The 17,656-nt window shown below is 45.9% G+C and overlaps 1 protein-coding gene across 4 annotated transcripts in view; it reads right to left on the bottom strand.

The window, feature by feature from the left end:
* uvssa (UV-stimulated scaffold protein A) overlaps positions 1 to 7,723 on the bottom strand; it is a 100,547-nt gene extending 92,824 nt beyond the window's left edge. The window contains exons 1-3 of one of the 4 annotated variants that reach the window (XM_070866889.1): positions 7,355 to 7,723; positions 5,753 to 5,864; positions 2,140 to 2,470 (exon numbers count right to left, since the gene is read on the bottom strand). In XM_070866889.1, coding sequence (XP_070722990.1) covers positions 2,140 to 2,470; positions 5,753 to 5,864; positions 7,355 to 7,370 — 459 coding nt within the window. In that variant the 5' untranslated portion in view covers positions 7,371 to 7,723. Of the gene's footprint in view, positions 1 to 2,139; positions 2,471 to 5,752; positions 5,865 to 6,733; positions 7,312 to 7,354 lie in introns of those variants that run through there. The other 3 variants (XM_070866890.1, XM_070866891.1, XM_070866888.1) reach the window with 3 other exon arrangements.
* Positions 7,724 to 17,656: the final 9,933 nt, after the last annotated feature.

The raw sequence follows: 17,656 nt of genomic DNA, 5'->3' as shown, positions 1-17,656 counted from the left end.
AATTTTGAAATTGAGGCGTTGCTTAACTGGAAGCTTATGTAGGTCAGCGAGCACAAGGATGATGGGCGAGCGGGACTTGGTGAGAGTTAGGACACAGGCAGCCGAGTTTTGGATCACTTCTAGTTTATATAGGGTAGAATGTGGGAGGTCAGCCAGGAATGCATTAGAATAGTCAAGTCCAGAGGTAACAAAGGCATGGATGATATTGTGTTCCTAACACAGATGAGGCTGCACACAAGGAGGTTAAAGTAACAGTGACCTCAGTCTTTAATAAGGCACTCCAGAGTGAGGAACAGGCCTTAGGGGCCGGCTTATATACAGTGCTCCCAAGGAATGCTGGGATCCCTTGGGACTTCAGGGGATGAGCTCCCTGGTGGCGAAACATGGGAGTGCATGCTTTACAGATACACAACAGATGAGGGTTTCAGCAGCGGATGAGCTGAGGCAAGGGCAGAGACGGGCAATGTTAGAGGTGAAAACAGGCGGTCTTAGTTATGCTGTGGATATGTGGTTGAAAGCTCATTTCAGGGTCAAATATGCCACCAAGGTTGCGAACAGTCTGGTTCAGCCTCAGACAGAAGTTGGGAAGCGGGATGGAGTATATTTTGGGAGAAAATGCAGGAATAAGGACTATACAGTGAACAGAAAAGCACTAAATGAAGAGAGAATTACTGGTTCAAAGGCATAATGCCTGAAAGTGCACACACAGGCAGAGAAAAAACGGCCAACATCATTTTGGGTGTTATAGACATAGTACAAGAGTAAATTTGTACAAAACATTGGTTATGCCATAATTAGAGTACTGTATGCAGTTTTGGGTGTCCCATTTCGAAGTTACATTTAAGCCATAGAGAGTACTTGTGCATGAAACACAAAAGGATAGTATGCAGGTATAGCAAGTGATCAGGAAGGCCAATGGTATCTTGGCCTTTATTGCAAAGAGCATGGAGTATAAAAGCAGGGAAGTCTTGCTACTGCTATATAAGGTATTGGTGAGGCCACACCTGGAATACTGTGTGCAGTTTTGGTTTCCATATTTACAAAAGGATATGCTTGCTTTGGAGGCAGTTCAGAGAAGGTTCACTAGGTTGATTCCGGGGATGAGGGGGTTGACATGAGGAAAGGTTGAGTAGGTTGGGCCTCTAACTCTTTGGAATTCAGAAGAATGAGAGGTGATCTTATTGAAACATATAAGATTATGAGGGGGCTTGACAAGCTGGATGCAGAGAGGATGTTTCCACTGATGGGGGAGACTAGAACTAGAGGGCACGATCTTAGAATAAGGGGCCGCCCATTTAAAACAAGAGATGAGGAGAAATTTCTTCTCTCAAAGGGTTGTAAATCTGTGGAATTCGCTGCCTCAAAGAGCTGTGGAAGCTGGGACATTGAATAAATTTAAGACAGAAATAGACAGTTTCTTAAACGATAAAGGGAGAAGGGATTTTGGGGAGCAGGCGGGGAAGTGGAGCTGAGTCCATGATCAGATCAGCCATGATCTTATTGAATGGCGGAGTAGGCTCGAGGGGCCGTATGGCCTACTCCTGTTCCTATTTCTAATGTTCTAATGTTCTAACATGCATTTACCAGAATTATACCAGGAGTGGGAAGTTAGGAGGAGAGGCTTGAGATGCAGGGAGTGTTTCGACTAGACCAGAAAAGATTCAAAGATTTAACTCAGTGAATCTGGTTGGAAACTATTGCCATGTAATGCAGTGCATCACATTGCTGCTAAATGCAGCTATTGCAACTTAGTGTGTCCCTTTAAGGCTATAAAGTGTCATCGTTGTGCCTTCCTTGGTCCTTAAGAAGCTGTTCTTGGGCAGAAAGCAAGATTGTGTACAGCTCAGACTGAATTTGTTTTGTGACTCTTTGAAATATCAAGCACAGGAAATCTGTAAGAACACATTAATATCACACATAGAAATCAGGCAAATTCTTATAAGATTATGTCAAGTCTAAGATTTCACAAATGTGCTGTAGATGGTATACATATTTTAAAATTTGGAACAGCACATTATCCAAGCACATTTTTCTACTTCCCATTTCAAATATAAAATTGAGCATTTAACTTCTCAAATACCTAAAGGAAGAGAAATGAAGCCAGGAAACACTTAATAAAAAGACAAAAAAATAAATCACCTTTTTAATTTGTTTTAGGAAATGGTAACCCAGAGAGAGTTTCTTGTAAGCGTCCCCGTATTTCTCTTGCCATTCCTGCACAGATTTAATTGCCATTTCCTTCAACCGCTGAGCCGTTTCTTTTGGTGGCGGCAGAGGTTGCTCATGATCTGTTTCCACTGTTAACTCCAGAAATTCCTGAAAGTTTGAAACAAGCAGCGTCCGAAACTGATGTGAACGCACAAATAGTTCGTTTGCTATTTGGAAAGCAGACAGGCGGATCTCTGCATGCTCTTGGTTCAGCTGAGTCATGATTAAGTGGTACGCGTGCTTAATATAATCCTCAGATGACCTGGAAAGAAGATATATTTTACGTAATGGTTTGGAATTGAAGTATATTTATTTATATATAATAGCCCTGAAGTTCTGTGAGGGTTCTGCTGGGTCCTGCCCCAACTCCAGCAGACAGCAAGTAGACCCCTTTCAGGGAAATTAGTCAAATGGCTGAAAACAAACCTTTTTACCATTTCCCTGGGGTTCCGCTAGCGTTACAGCAGGAAACCAGTAGAATTCAGCAGAGATATAGGGACACTATGTCCAGAATTCGATAGGATTACTATAACCACCCTGGAGTGTTTCACCAATGCCTCCTCAGTGCTTTAAAAAAAACAGGTATTGTAAAAAAAATGCTTGAAAATCAAAGGCTACAAGTATGGCTTTATGCTACACTAGGTGATGCCTTTATCCAAAGACTCGGCCAAAGACAGATTTAGAAACTCAAAGTTAAAAGCTTTTAAAAAATGTTTACTTATTAACTTTCATCAGAATTGATTCAAGGTTCAAGATTTCTACTTATTCTCCAATTTTCTCAATCGTCTTGGGTCTCTTCCTACTCCATGTCATTTCTTAATGGAGAGGGTGAACTTGGGAAACAGCCTCACTTCTGGTCAGAGTCTTCCCCGACAGTATGGGTAAACTCAGCATCTGAAGAACTATGGACATAAATCTATACAATCCATAGGGTGCTGGTACAGGGTTTGTCATCAGCCTGGGTAAATGTTACCACTGGGGTCCCACAGGAATCCAATTTGGGATCGCTTTTGTTTAATTTCTTCATCAATGATCTGGAACTAGGAATCACAAGCACAGTGGCTAAATTTACAGATGATACAATGCTAATGAAGATGGTAAAGAAAGAAAGACTCGGATTTATATATCATCATCATAGGCAGTCCCTCGAAATCGAGGAAGACTTGCTTCCGCTCTAAAAGCGAGTTCTCAGGTGGCTGTACAGTCCAATGCGGGAATTACAGTCTCTGTGACAGGTGGGGCAGACAGTGATGGAAAGGGTGGGTGGGAGCCTGGTTTGTCGCACGCTCCTTCCGTTTTCTGCGCTTGGTTTCTGCATGCTCTCGGCGACAAGACTCGAGGTGCTCAGCGCCCTCCTATATGCTCTTCCTCCACTTTGGGCAGTCTTGGGCCAGAGATTCCCAGATGCTGGTGAGGATGTTACACTTTATCAAGGAGGCCTTGACGCGTTCCCTCTGCTCACCTGGGGCTCATTTGCCGTGTAGGAGTTCCAAGTAGAGCACTTACTTAGGGAGTCTCGTGTCGGGTATGTGGACGATGTAGCCCGCCCAACGGAGCTAGTCGAGTGTGGTCAGTGCTTCGATGCTGGAGATGTTGGCCTGAGCGAGAACACCAATGTCGGTGCGTCTATTCTCCCAGTGGATTTGCAGGATCTTGCGGAGGCAGTGCTTTGAGGTGTCTGCTGTATATAGCCCACATCTCTGAGTCATATAGGAGGGCAGGTGTCACTACTGCCCTGTAGACCATTAGCTTGGTGCCAGATTTAATGTCCTGGTCTTCAAACACTCTCTTCCTCAGGCGACCAAAGGCTGCGCTGGCACACTGGAGGCGGTGTTGGACCTCGTCATCAACGTCTGCCCTTGCTGATAATAGGCTCCCGAAAATGGTTCAACGTTGTCCAAGGCCGAGCCGTGGATTTTGGTGATCGAGGGGAGCAGTGCTGTGTGGCGGGGTCAGGTTGGTGGAGAACCTTTGTCTTACGGATGTTTAGTGTAAGGCCCATGCTTTCGTTTGCCTCGGTGAAGATGTTGACGATGGCTTGGAGTTCGGCCTCCGAGTGTGCGCAGACGCAAGCGTCGTCAGCATACTGTAGTTCGATGACAGAAGATGGGACGACCTTGGATATAGCCTGGAGGCGACGTAGGTTGAACAGGTTCCCATTGGTTCTATAGTTTAGTTCCACTCCAGCGGGGAGCTTGTTGATGATGAGATGGAGCATTGCAGAAAGGAAGATCGAGAACAATATTGGTGCGATGACATAGCCCTGCTTGACCCCGGTTTGGTCGTGGATTGGGTCTATGGTGGATCCGTTGGTCAGGATCAAGCTTGCACATTGTCGTGGAGCAGGCAGCGGATGGTGACAAACTTTTGGGGGCAGCCGAAATGGAGGAGGACGCTCCATAGTCCCTCAGTTGAATGTCAAAGGCCATGGGATTTATATAGCACCTATCACGACCACCGGACGTCTGAAAGCACTTTACAGCCAATTAAATACTTTTGGAGTGTAGTCACTGTTGTAATGTAGACTGCAAAGCTGAACAGGATAAGTTACAAGAGGATTTTAATAGGTTGAACCTCCCTTATCCAGAACTCCCACGCAGAACTCCGACATGAACGAATTGAAGTCCTTCCTCGCTGCCGATTCCCGCAATCGCTGGCCTGACCCCCTGATCCACCACCCCCTCCCCCCCATGATCTCTCTGCCACATTCCAGCCAGCCCCAATATCCCCTTGCTCAGTACCTGTACCATCCAATTTAACATGACCACACCTCGACCGGAAAAATCCCTTATCCAAAAAAGTGCTAGGTCCCAAGGATTCTGGAAAAGGGAGGTTCAACCTGTACTTGGAAATTGGGCAGGCAGGTGGCAGATCAAATTCAATGTACTGAAATGCAAAGTGCTTCACATGGGGACAAAAATTTCAGGAAACTACCCAAAAAACATGCAGAAATATTTAAGCAGTGTCACTATCAAACAGGGAATAAAACTTTGAGTCCAAAGGGAGCAACATAAAATTTGGGAACAAAACTGAACATATATATTGAGGATTTAAATTCTTTGAATGATTTAATTGTAATAAGTGATTCACTGCCAATAAAATATTAAGTTTTGCTTTAGTAATTCAGGTTAAGGATTTACTTTTATGGTTGCCAATTTCCATTGGATTTTTACAATCATGTCTCCTTCAATAGGTACCAGCTCTTTTAAAAACAAATCCTCCCCTTCACCAAATACCATTCCTCAATTAAGAGTACAGGCAAGCAACTTGCTGCCAGCCACTACCAACACTTCCCCATCCCCAACCAACTATTCGAAGGTGTGGAATGGTGGGCTGCACTGACTTGCCCTGGAGTTTACTCTCCCTTCTCACCGGAAGACATCCGCCCTTTACTTGGTATGTGCCTCTTATGGTAGAGTGAAGATTCAGAAATTCACAATGCAGGAAATCACTGGCACAATCCTGCAACCCATCATTCCAACACAATGTGCCACAGTGGCCTCCTTCAGCAAACATTATAATTTAGCAAGGTACAACTCCATACTTGCAAATTTTCTTTAGCTCCTTCATCTTTTCTGGGTTTAGCACTTGCTGTCCAGAGGTGGTGAGATCCTCCATCAGCTGAGAAAGCTGATCATACTGCTGAACTTCCATTACTGCAAAGAAGGAATAACAACATAAATACACGATAACATGAAAGTTCTGAGTCCATCCACTCCCAAAGTTGCCTTAAGTAATTAATTTGTTATTGTAACTGGGTTACGGGAACATGAACCATGAACATTTAATAGTCCAATGTCAACAGTTCTAGCCAAGTCTTACCCAATAAATATTGCACTTATCAGATATAGTGAGTTAACAATCTCAGCTGTGCATCTGTAGAGTTCACACGTGAAAGCCAGACCATCGGCAACAGCTTCCAACCTCATATTCTCTCCATCACAAAGACCGCCTACTTCGTAGCATCGCCTGTCTCTGCCTCGCCTCAAGATTATCTCCTGCTGAAACCCTCATCTATGCTTTTGTCACCTCCAAACTTCCAATGCTCTCCTGGTTGGCCTCCCTTCTACCACCCTCCATAAAATTGAGCTCGTCAAAAACTCTGTACATATTCTAACCTACATCAAGTCCCGCTGTCCCATCACCAAAGTGCTCGTTGACCGACATTGATTGCCTGCCCAGCAACGCCTTGATTTTAAAATTCTCATCCTTGTGTTCAAATCCCTCCATGACCTCGCTCCTCTTTATCTCTGTAACCTTCTCCAGCCCTACAACCCTCGAGAACTTTTGCGTTCCTCCTACTCTGGACTGTGCATCCTCCACTCCTTCGTCCCAGCATTGGCAGCTGTGCCTGCAGCCATTGAGATCCTAAGCTGGCCCCTTGTAAATGTCTGGTGTGTCATCCAGGTCGGGTGGCACGGATAAATGTTTTATGTTTTGCAGGTAGACTCTAAAAGAGTTGCCTAAGCTCTGGAATTCCCTCCCCAAGTCTCAGCCTCCTTTAAGACTTCTCCTGAAAGCCTACCTCTTTGACCAAGCTTTTGATCATCTGTCCTCATATCTCCTTATGTGGCTTGGTGTCAGTTTATGTCTGATAAGGAGGGTTGAGGCCATAGAGAGATTGCAAAACCAGGAGGAGAATTTTAAAATCGAGGCATTGCCAGACCAGGAGCCAATGTAAGTCAGCTAGCACGCGTGATTGGCCAACGGAACTTGGTGCGAGTTCGGATATGGGCAGCAGAGTTTTAATGCCAATTGAATTTATCCACCGTGTATGTATGTAGGTAAGGATAGGACAAAAGGTGAAAAAAAAGAGTTCACGAATAAATACGGGTGGTTAAGAAACTTGCATTTATATAGCGCCTTTCACAGCCACTAGATATCCCAAAGCCAATGAAGTACTTTTTGAAGTGTAGTCACTGTTGTAAAATGTAGGAAAGTTAAAAGAGGGAATATATATTTATTATATAGGCTGAGCTGTCAACTTAGGGGCTAATATTAGCAGAATTTTGATCAAAAAGAATGCAGCCTGTGTAAATACACAGAGCTGTTTTGCGACGGTGACGGTTTTAACCCGCACTCGGCAGCCGGTGATCCCCGGGCCTCCAACCGCCACCGCCACCGCTCCCCGCTCCCAGCCCCGTACCTGCGCCTCTGAACATCACCGACTGTAACCAATCGCAATCGAGAGTTTTTCGCGTCCGGAACTCCGGTTACCAATCATGTGGGGGTATCGGGTGTGCGGGGCGGGACTTCCTGCCCCGGCGTTCGGTGCCAATCCGCGCGCTGACCTGAAGAAGTTTCCAGCAGCGACAATGACGACCGGCCGCCGATTTAACTCAGTTTCTGTCTCTCTCTCTCTCTCTTTGCGCCACCTCCTTGTCAGCGCAGGGGTTGTGGTAACAGCCGAGGGCACCGGGTCGACTTACGCTGGTCCTGCAGCGGCCTCCAGCGCCGGAACCTGCGGCCGCTCCAGCGGATCGACCTTACACACGGGCCGCCATCTTGGATGGGGAGCGAGGCTGCGCTGCAAGGGGGCGGGCGCTTTCTGCCAAGTTGTGGACTGAGCGTCTGGAAAGATAATATTTTTCAGTTGACTCTTTCAGCACTTTCTAACACATAAAGTGGACGCTGAAAGTTTAGCTTTTAAAACAGAAGTAAGAAGATGTGATTGTACTAGAGAGGGTACAGAGGAGCTTTATGTGACTGCTTTGCTGCACACCTCCGTTCAGTCTGTAAGCATGACCCCGAGCTGCGCCCGCCTGTCACTTTAATTCCCCACTCCACTCCCGTGCTGATATAGAAACATAGACATAGAAACATAGAAAATAGGTGCAGGAGTAGGCCATTCGGCCCTTCTAGCCTGCACCGCCATTCAATGAGTTCATGGCTGAACATGCAACTTCAGTACCCCATTCCTGCTTTCTCACCATACCCCTTGATTCCCCTAGTAGTAAGGACTTCATCTAACTCCTTTTTGAATATATTTAGTGAATTGGCCTCAACAACTTTATGTGGTAGAGAATTCCACAGGTTCACCACTCTCTGAGTGAAGAAATTCCTCCTCATCTCGGTCCTAAATAGCTTCCCCCTTCCGTCCTCAGACTCCTGCACTGTTCCAATGAAGCTCAAGGAGTAGCACCTCATCTTTTGTTTAGGCACTTTACAGCCTTCTGGACTCAACATCGAGTTCAACAATTTAGACCATAACCGCTGCCCATATTTTCCTCTTGATGTATTTTTTCTCTCTCTCTTTCCCATGGCAGCTGATAATTATCCTGCCATTCACACCCTATCTAAACTAATTTTTTCTAACTTCTGCTATTACCATCTCAAGTCGTCCCATCTTCCCTTTTGTCTCTCTAATCTCTCCTGACTTCCACCCTATCACAGACCTTCCCTTTTGTTTGTTCATACCCTCCCCCTTTCAGTGCTCCTTAAGAATTTCTTACATTCGCCAGTTCTGACGAAGGTCATCGACCCAAAACGTGAAACATAGAAAATAGGAGCAGTAGTAGACCATTCGGCCCTTCGACTCTGCACCGCCATTCAATATGATCATGGCTGATCCTCTATCTCAACACCATATTCCCGCTTTTTCCCCATTCCCTTTGATGTTTTTTGTTTCTAGAAATCTATATGTCCCTCTTAAATATATTCAGTGACTTGGCCTCCACAGGCTTCTGTGGTAGAGAATTCTACAGGTTCACCACCCTCTGAGTGAAAAAATTTCTCCTCATCTCAGTCCTAAATCTCCTACCCCGTATCCTGAGACTGTGATATCTTGTTCTAGACTTCCCAGCCAGGGGAAACATCCCACATCCAATCTATCCAACCCAGTAAGAATTTTATACATTTCAATGAGATCCCCTCTCATTCTTTTAAACTCGAGTGAATACAGGCCTAGCCGACCCAATATTTCTTCATACGACAGTCCTGCCATCCCAGGAATCAGTCTGGTGAACCTTCGCTGCACTCCCTCTATGGCAAGTATATCCTTTCTTAGGTAAAGAAACCAAAACTGCACACAATACTCTAGGTGGGGTCTCACCAGGGCCCTATATAACTGTAGTAAGACATCCTTGCTCCTTTACTCAAATCCTCTTGCAATGAAGGCCAACATACCATTTGCCTTCCTAACTGCTTGCTGCACCTGCATGTTTGCTTTCAATGACTGGTATACAAGGACACCCAGGTCCCTCTACATTGACACTTCCCAAGCCATCATCATTTAAATAATACTTTGTCCTTAAGTTTTTCCTACCAAAGTGGATAACTTCACATTTACCCACGTTATACTGCATGTGCCATGTGTTTGCCCACTCACTCAACCTATCTAAATCACCTTGCTTCTTGAACTCTTGCTTCTCTTCACAGATGCTGCCTGACCCGCTGAGATTTCCAGCATTTTCTGTTTTTATTTCAGATTCTAGCATCCGCAGTATTTTGCTTCTGTGTTAGATTTACAAGGATGTTGCCTGGACTGGAGAATTTTAGCTATGAGGAAAGATGGGATAGGCTGGGTTTGTTTTCTTTGGAACTGAGGGGAGATGTTATTGAGGTGTATAAAATTATGACGGACCTGGGTAGAGTGGATAGGAAAGACCTATTTCCTTTAGCAGAGGCCTCAAGAACCAGGAGGCATAGATTTAAAGTAATTGGTAGAAAGTTTAGAGGGGATTTGAGGAGAAATGTCTTCACCCAGAGGGTGGTGGGGGTCTGGAACTCACCGCCTGAAAGGGTGGTAGCAAGGGCGGGGGGCGGTCGCCCGGGGCTGAAGCCGAGAGTGGGCCCATACGGGGTCGGATTAAGGCTGGAAGGGCTGAATGGCCTACTCCTGCACCTATTTTCTATGTTTCTATGTAAGGGTAAACAGTATTGACATAAGTGACGTAGCAAGAGCGGGGTGAAGCCACGAGGGCTCAGGCACATCTTATTCTCGACTTGATAAACCTACCACTTTAACCAAGCTTTTGGTCATCTGCCTTAATTTCTTCTTGTGTGGCTCGGTGTCAAATTATCTGTTTTGGCTTATAACACTGCTGTGAAGCGCCTTGGAACGTTTTACTACGATAAAGGCACAATATAAATAAAAGTTGCTGTTGATGTAAACAGACTCAAGATGCCTGCAGTGCCTGGCAGGGAGGCGCCAGTCAATACTCTGGCTAAGCGTGTTGTACTGAAATGACATGGTCTAATCCAACACTAATGTTTGTAGAATTATTTAATAAAGTTTTTGTTATTATCCATTGTTTCAGATGCTATTTGTATATCTATTGGTGAAGAATGTACATAATACATACATAAGAGGTACCTGGTCTGTCCGGAGAAGGGATTTTTCCGGACTAGGGTTGGTCACGTTAAGTTGGATGGTACAGGTACTGAGCAAGGGGATATCGGGGCTGGCTGGCTTGGGGCTGGGAGTGTGGCAGAGATCATCGGGGGTGGGGTGGGTGGATCACGGGGTCAAGCCAGCGATTGGGGGAGTTGGCAGCGAGGATGGACTTCAATTTGTTCATGTCGGAGTTCTGCGCATGCGCCACCCGGTGGCCGGAAATGGTTCCGGACAAGGGGTGGTTCTGGATAAGAATGATCCATAAGGGAGATTCAATCTGTACGAGCTTAAAGCTCTGGTCCAAGTTCTTGTCGTTAGCATGCTATCTGAGCACCAGAACAGGCGCTGGACTTTCAAGATGAGTTAATTAGGAGTTATATTAATGTTTGTACTTATTATTGAGTTCATTGTTATGAATTTGGCTTTATAATTATCTAGATCTATTTTGATAAATATTTATACATACGTGTGTATGCTAAATAAAAATGATGAGCAGGCATCTATCCCCAGTGTTTTGTAAACAAACATGACGCATGTGTGTTGTGAACTTGTGCTATGTGGGGTGCTATCACTGCTGTGATCGACCGGTAAGAAATTTTGAGCCATTCACCTGGTGTTTCATTTTGATATGTTATTGCGGGACGAGGAGTAATGCAGAGGCAAATAAAAAAACACTAAGCAGGACACTTATCATTGTGGTAGGCCTCCGGTCGGTGGGGCTACTATTGTCTGTACCTGGCAAGACTAGGTCTAGGCAAGCCTATGTTGTTGAATAGCGGAAATTCAAGTTCAGTGAATTATTGATTAAATGGATATTTGGGTTTATGATTATCCTTAATGTTAGATATAGCTGGGTTATAATTGATTTTGAAAGTTATTTTTTGGTTTTTAGTATTATCTAGTATGGTCCCACACAAGAGATTGATGTGCAAAATTAAAGAACATGGTATTGAGGATAATGTATTGACGTGGATAGAGAACTGGTTGGCAGACAGGAAGCAGAGATAAATGGGTCCTTTTCAGAATGGCAGGCAGTGACTAGTGGGGTGCCGCAGGGCTCAGTGCTGGGACCCCAGCTATTTACAATATACATCAATGATTTAGATGAAGGAATTGAGTGTAATATCTCCAAGTTTGCAGATGACACTAAGCTGGGTGGCGGTGTGAGCTGTGAGGAGGATGCTAAGAGGCTGCAGGGTGACTTGGACAGGTTAGGTGAGTGGGCAAATGCATGGCAGATGCAGTATAATGTGGATAAATGTGAGGGTATCCACTTTGGTGGCAAAAACATGAAAGCAGAATATTACCTGAATGGCGGCAGATTAGGAAAAGGGGAGGTGCAACGAGACCTGGGTGTCATGGTACATCAGACATTGAAGGTTACATGCAGGTGCAGCAGGCAAATTGCATGTTGGCCTTCATAGCTAGGGGATTTGAGTATAGGAGCAGGGAGGTCTTACTGCAGTTGTACAGGGCCTTTGGTGAGGCCTCAGCTGGAATATTCTGTTCAGTTTTGATCTGCTAATCTGAGGAAAGACGTTCTTGCTATTGAGGGAGTGCAGTGAAGGTTCATCAGACTGATTCCCAGGATGGCAGGACTGACATATGAGGAGGGACTGGATAGAGTGGGCCTGTATTCACTGGAGTTTAGAAGGATGAGAGAGGATCTCATAGAAACATATAAAATTCTGACGGGACTGGACAGGATAGATGCAGGAAGAATGTTCCCGATGTTGGGGAAGTCCAGAACCAGGGGTCACAGTCTAAGGATAAGGGGTAAGCCATTTAGGACCGAGAAGAAACTTCTTCACTCAGAGACTTGTTAACCTGTGAAATTCTCTTCCACAGAGAGTTGTTGATGCCAGTTCATTAGATATATTCAAGAGGGAGTTGGCCCTTACAGTTAAAGGGATCAAGGGGTATGGAGAGAAAACAGGAATGGGGTACTGAGGTGAATGATCAGCCATGATCTTATTGAATGATGGTGCAGGCTCGAAGGGCCGAATGACCTACTCCTGCACCTATTTTCTTTGTTTCTATGTTTGTGTTATTAAGTCATTTCTTTTAATTTTTTTGGCTTTTTCAATTGCATTGAATGGGACAAGATCGACTTAATAGTCTTTCAATCATGAGCACCAAGAGCGAACTACTGAGAGGACTTGACTTCTCAAAAATTATTGACGAGTTTAGCTGACAAAAATCTAGAAAAAGACCAATGTAATATGTGCAGGCATCTACCACTTATTGAATATTTTATTATGTTTCCAAACAATCAAACCGATACCTTGATGTAAGTTTGGATTCCTGTCCAAGCGAGCTGCTCTCTCGACTCATGAGATCAAGCAAACTGCAGCAAATCTTGTCTCTGTGGAGAAAATGGAATTTATTAAAGCGTTGTTTACTGTTTATACTGTTGTTTACTTGTCCCATTCGGTTCCTGATCTCATCCTTCATGGGTTTTAGTTTTGAGAAGGACCGTTCACCACTGCAGTTTGATACCATTATCGAAAGATATATCCGAAGAGCTATTTCAATGTTAGAAAAGGTTTGGGTGAGGGCGTGTGTATGGAAGAATTGGTACATTCTCAGCTCTGCTCAGTTTGACACAAATTGAGGTTTGAAGCTTTGTTGAGGATGCCACCAAGCTAGAAAACTGGATGAATTCACTTTCAACCGTAGGTTCCAGATCTTTGAGATAGGAGTGGGCAAGTTTTGCTGCAGTTTGCTTGATCTCATGCGTCGAGAGCAGCTAGCTTGGACGGAATCCAAACTTACATCAAGGTATCGGTTTGATTGTTTGGAAACATAAAATATTAAATGAGTGCCATCATAGTATCAATGAGAACATAACCTGAGATGTAGACCTTACTGTGACCTGATGCATACTCAGTATAGTGCCCTGTGACTTAGCTCACTAATGTCATTTACTGCAGGATGTGAATGGCCTGGCTACTGCCCGGGGCACCCTTAATCTGTCCTTGGGTGGTAGAGGCAGAAACCCTCACCACATTTAAAAATTACATACCTGTGCACTTGAAGTGCCGTAACTTACAGGGCTACGGACCTAGAGCTTGGTGTTATGTATTTAATCCCTGGTAACCTGCATCACACCTGACCACCAGAGGGCCTACCTGTTGGAGTCCCAAGGGATCCCAGCATCCCTTAGGAGCACTGTATATAAGCAGACCACCCACGAGGTATCTGCACTCTGGAGTCTTATTAAAGGAGCTAAGGTCACACTTACTCATTGCTCACAGTACTCAGTTTCATCCTTTATTATGAGCGTATTAATTGGCGACGAGATAACGAACAACCGCGTGAAAATGCAAATAACAGTTGGTATCCTAGATAAGTTCTCAGAAGGGGACGATTGGGAGGCCTTCGTGGAGAGACTCGACCAATACTTCGTGGCCAATGAGCCGGAAGGGGATGAGAACGCTGCCAAACGAAGGGCGATCCCTCCTTACCGTTTGTGGGGCAACAACCTATGGCCTCGAAGAATCTTCTCGCTCCGGTAAAACAAACTAAATCCTATGAAGAATTGTGTATGCAGGTCCGGGAGCACCTAAATCTTAAAGAAAACGTTTTGATGGCGAGGTATTGGTTCTACACGTGTCAACGGTTGGAGGGCCAGGAAGTGCGAGCTACATCGCCGAACTAAGGCGCCTCGCAGGACATTGCGAATTTGAGGGATTCCTAGAACAAATGCTGAGAGACTTTTTTATGCTTGGTATTGGCCATGAGGTAATCCTTCGCAAACTATTGACTGTTGAAACTGCGAACCTGAGCAAAGCCATAACGATAGCCCAGGCATTTATGTCCACCAGCGACAACACCAAACAAATTTCGCAGCATAAAGAGGTTTCGGTCAGTACTGTGCATAAAGTAAAGTCGTTTTCGAGCAGGAATATACATGGCAGAACATATACACCGGCTGCTGCACGACCTCAGGTGACCCAGAGTCCGCCATCAATCGTTAATGCGAGGCAGTTAACAAACACCCTGTTGACGTTGTGGAGGTGATCATCAGGCCCATCAATGCCGCTTCAAGCTCTATGCGTACAACGGCTGCCGAACAATGGGACACCTCCAACGAGCTGCAAACCACCATGTTGCAGAGGAAGATTGATCAACTGTGGATCAGGCTGAATTGGAGACTCGAACCAAGGAGGCAGAAGTGAACGGGGTACACCCCTGCACCACGAAATGTCCACCAATAATGTTGAAAGTTGAACTGGACACGGGTGCGAGCCGGTCCATAATGAGCAAAAAGGCCTTCGACAAGCTGTGGTGCAACAAGGCACACAGGCCCAAGCTCAGGCCCATTCACACCAAGCTAAGAACTTACACCAAGGAACTGATCCCTGTAATTGACAGTGCAGAAGTCAAAGTCGTCTATGATGGAGCAGTGCAGTGGATTGTGCCAGGGGATGGCCCCACACTGGCAGAAGCTGGCTGGGAAAAATCCGCTGGAACTGGGACGACATCCGAGCGCTTTCGTCCGTCGACGACGCCTCATGTGCCCAGGTTCTGAGCAGATTTCCATCGTTGTTCGAGCAAGGCATTGGAAGCTTCTCGGGGACAAAAAGTGCAGATCCATTTGGTTCCCGGTACGAGACCCATCCACCACAAGGCACAGGCAGTACCGTATATGATGTGTGAGAAGGTGGAAATTGAGCTGGACAGGCTTCAGCGAGAAAGCATCATCGCGCCCGTGGAATTCAACGAGTGGGCCAGTCCAATTGTCCCGGTACTTAACGTGATAGCACGGTCAGAATTTGTGGGGACTATAAAGTAACGATTAACCGTTTTTCGCTACAAGACCAGTACCCGCTACCCAAGGCAGACCCTGGCTGGAGGGAAGACGTTCACCAAGTTGGACTTGACCTCGGCCTACATGACGCAGGAGCTGGAGGAATTTTCGAAAGGCCTCACCTGCATCAACACGCATAAAGGTCTGTTCATCTATAACAGATGCCCTTTCGGGATTCGGTCGGCCACGGCAATCTTCCAACGGAACATGGAAAGTCTGCTAAAGTCAGTCCCTCGCACCACGGTTTTCCAGGACAACATACTGGTTACAGGTCGGGACACCATTGAGCACTTGAAGAATCTGGAAGAAGTTCTTAGTCGTTTGGATCGCATGGGACTCAGGTTGAAATGCTCGAAGTGTGTTTTCCTGGTGCCGGATGTCGAGTTCTTGGGAAGAAGAATCGCAGCAGACAGCATCAGATCCACTGATGCCAAGATGGAGGCCATCAAGAATGCGCCGAGACCACAGAACGTGGCTTATGTATTTAACCCCTTGTAACCTGCATCACACCTGTCCACCAGAGGGATGCTGGAGTCCCAAGGGATCCAAGCATCCCTTGGGAGTACAGTATATAAGCAGGTCATCCATGAGGTACCTGCACTCTGGAACTACAATAAAGGAGCTAAGGTCACACTTGCTCATTACACACAGTACTCAGTCTGACCATTTATTATGAGTATAACAATTGCTGACAAGGTAACGAACCGTGCAAAAATGCAAAGAACAGTCAGCATCCTGGAGAAGTTCTCGGAGGGGGATGATTGGGAGACCTTCGTGGAGAGACTTGACCAATACTTCGTAGCCAACGAGCTGGAAGGGGACGAGAACGCGACCAAACAAAGGGCGATCCTCCTAACCATCTGTGGGGCCACTACCTATGGCATCATGAAGAATCTCCTGGCCCCGACTAAACCAACAGGTGTATCCTACGAAGAACTGTGTACGCTGGTCCGGGAGCACCTAAACCCTAAGAAAAGCGTTTCTATCGATTCTACACATGTTAACGATCGGAGGGCCAGGAAGTGGCGAGCTATGTCACCGAACTAAGGTGCCTTGCAGGGCATTGTGAGTTTGAGGGATTCCTAGAACAAATGATCAGAGACGTTTTTGGACTGGGCATCGGACATGAGACAATCCTTCGCAAACTGTTGACTGTAGAAACTCCGAATCTGAGTAAAGCCATAACGATAGCCCAAGCATTTAAGTCCACCAGCGACAACACCAAGCAAATTTCGCAGTACTGTGCATAAAGTAACGTCGGTTTTGAGCAGAAATGTACATGGCAGAATGTACACGCCGACTGCTGTGACCCGACCTCAACTGACCCAGAGTCCACCATCATCTGTTAATGCGAGGCAGTTAACATCCTGTTGGCGCTGCAGGGGTGATCATCGGTGCCATCAATGCCGCTTTAAGCACTCTGCGTGCAATGGCTGCAGAACAATGGGACCTCCAACGAATGTGCAGGCGAGCTGCAAACCCTGCAAACCACCATGTTGCAGAGGAAGATCGGTCCACAGTGGATCAGATGGAATTGGAAACGCATACGGAAGAGACAGAAGTGCAGGGGGTACACACGTTCACGATGAAATGCCCACCAATAATGTTGAAAGTTGAACTGAACGGCATTCCAGTATCTATGGAGCTGGACACGGGGGCAAGTCAGTCCATAATGAGTAAAACGGCCTTCGACAGGCTGTGGGGGAAGAAGGCACCAAGGCCCAAGCTCAGCCTCATTCACACGAAGTTAAGGACTTGTACAAAGGAACTAATCCCTGTAATTGGCAGTGCTGAAGTCAAAGTCTCCTATGATGGAGCAGTACACGAACTTCTACTATGGATTGTGCCAGGGGATGGCCCCATGTTATTTGACAGAAGCTGGCTGGGGAAAATCCGCTGGAACTGGGACGACATCCGAGCGCTTTCGTCAGTTGATGACACCGCATGTACCCAGGTTCTAAGCAAGTTCCCATCGTTATTCGAGCCAGGCATTGGAAGTTCCTCGGGGGTGAAAGTGAAGATCCATTTGGTTCCCGGTACGCGACCCATCGATCACAAGGTTCGGGCGGTACCGTACATGCTGCGTGAAAAAGTGGAATTCGAGCTTTCAGGCTGCAATGCGAGGGCATCATCACGCCGGTGGAGTTCAACGACTGGGCCAGTCTAATTGTTCCGGTATTCAAGGAGGACGGTACAGTTAGAATTTGCAGGGACTATAAAGTAACAATTAACCGTTTTTCACTGCAGGACCAGTACCCACTACCCAAGGCCAGACGACCTACTTGCAACCCTGGTTGTAG

Source organism: Pristiophorus japonicus, chromosome 2 (genome assembly GCF_044704955.1).
Source record: "Pristiophorus japonicus isolate sPriJap1 chromosome 2, sPriJap1.hap1, whole genome shotgun sequence".
NCBI classification, from domain to species: domain Eukaryota; kingdom Metazoa; phylum Chordata; class Chondrichthyes; family Pristiophoridae; genus Pristiophorus; species Pristiophorus japonicus.
The sequence above is the reverse complement of the archived record's forward strand: the minus strand, read 5'-3'. Positions and strand labels throughout refer to the sequence as shown.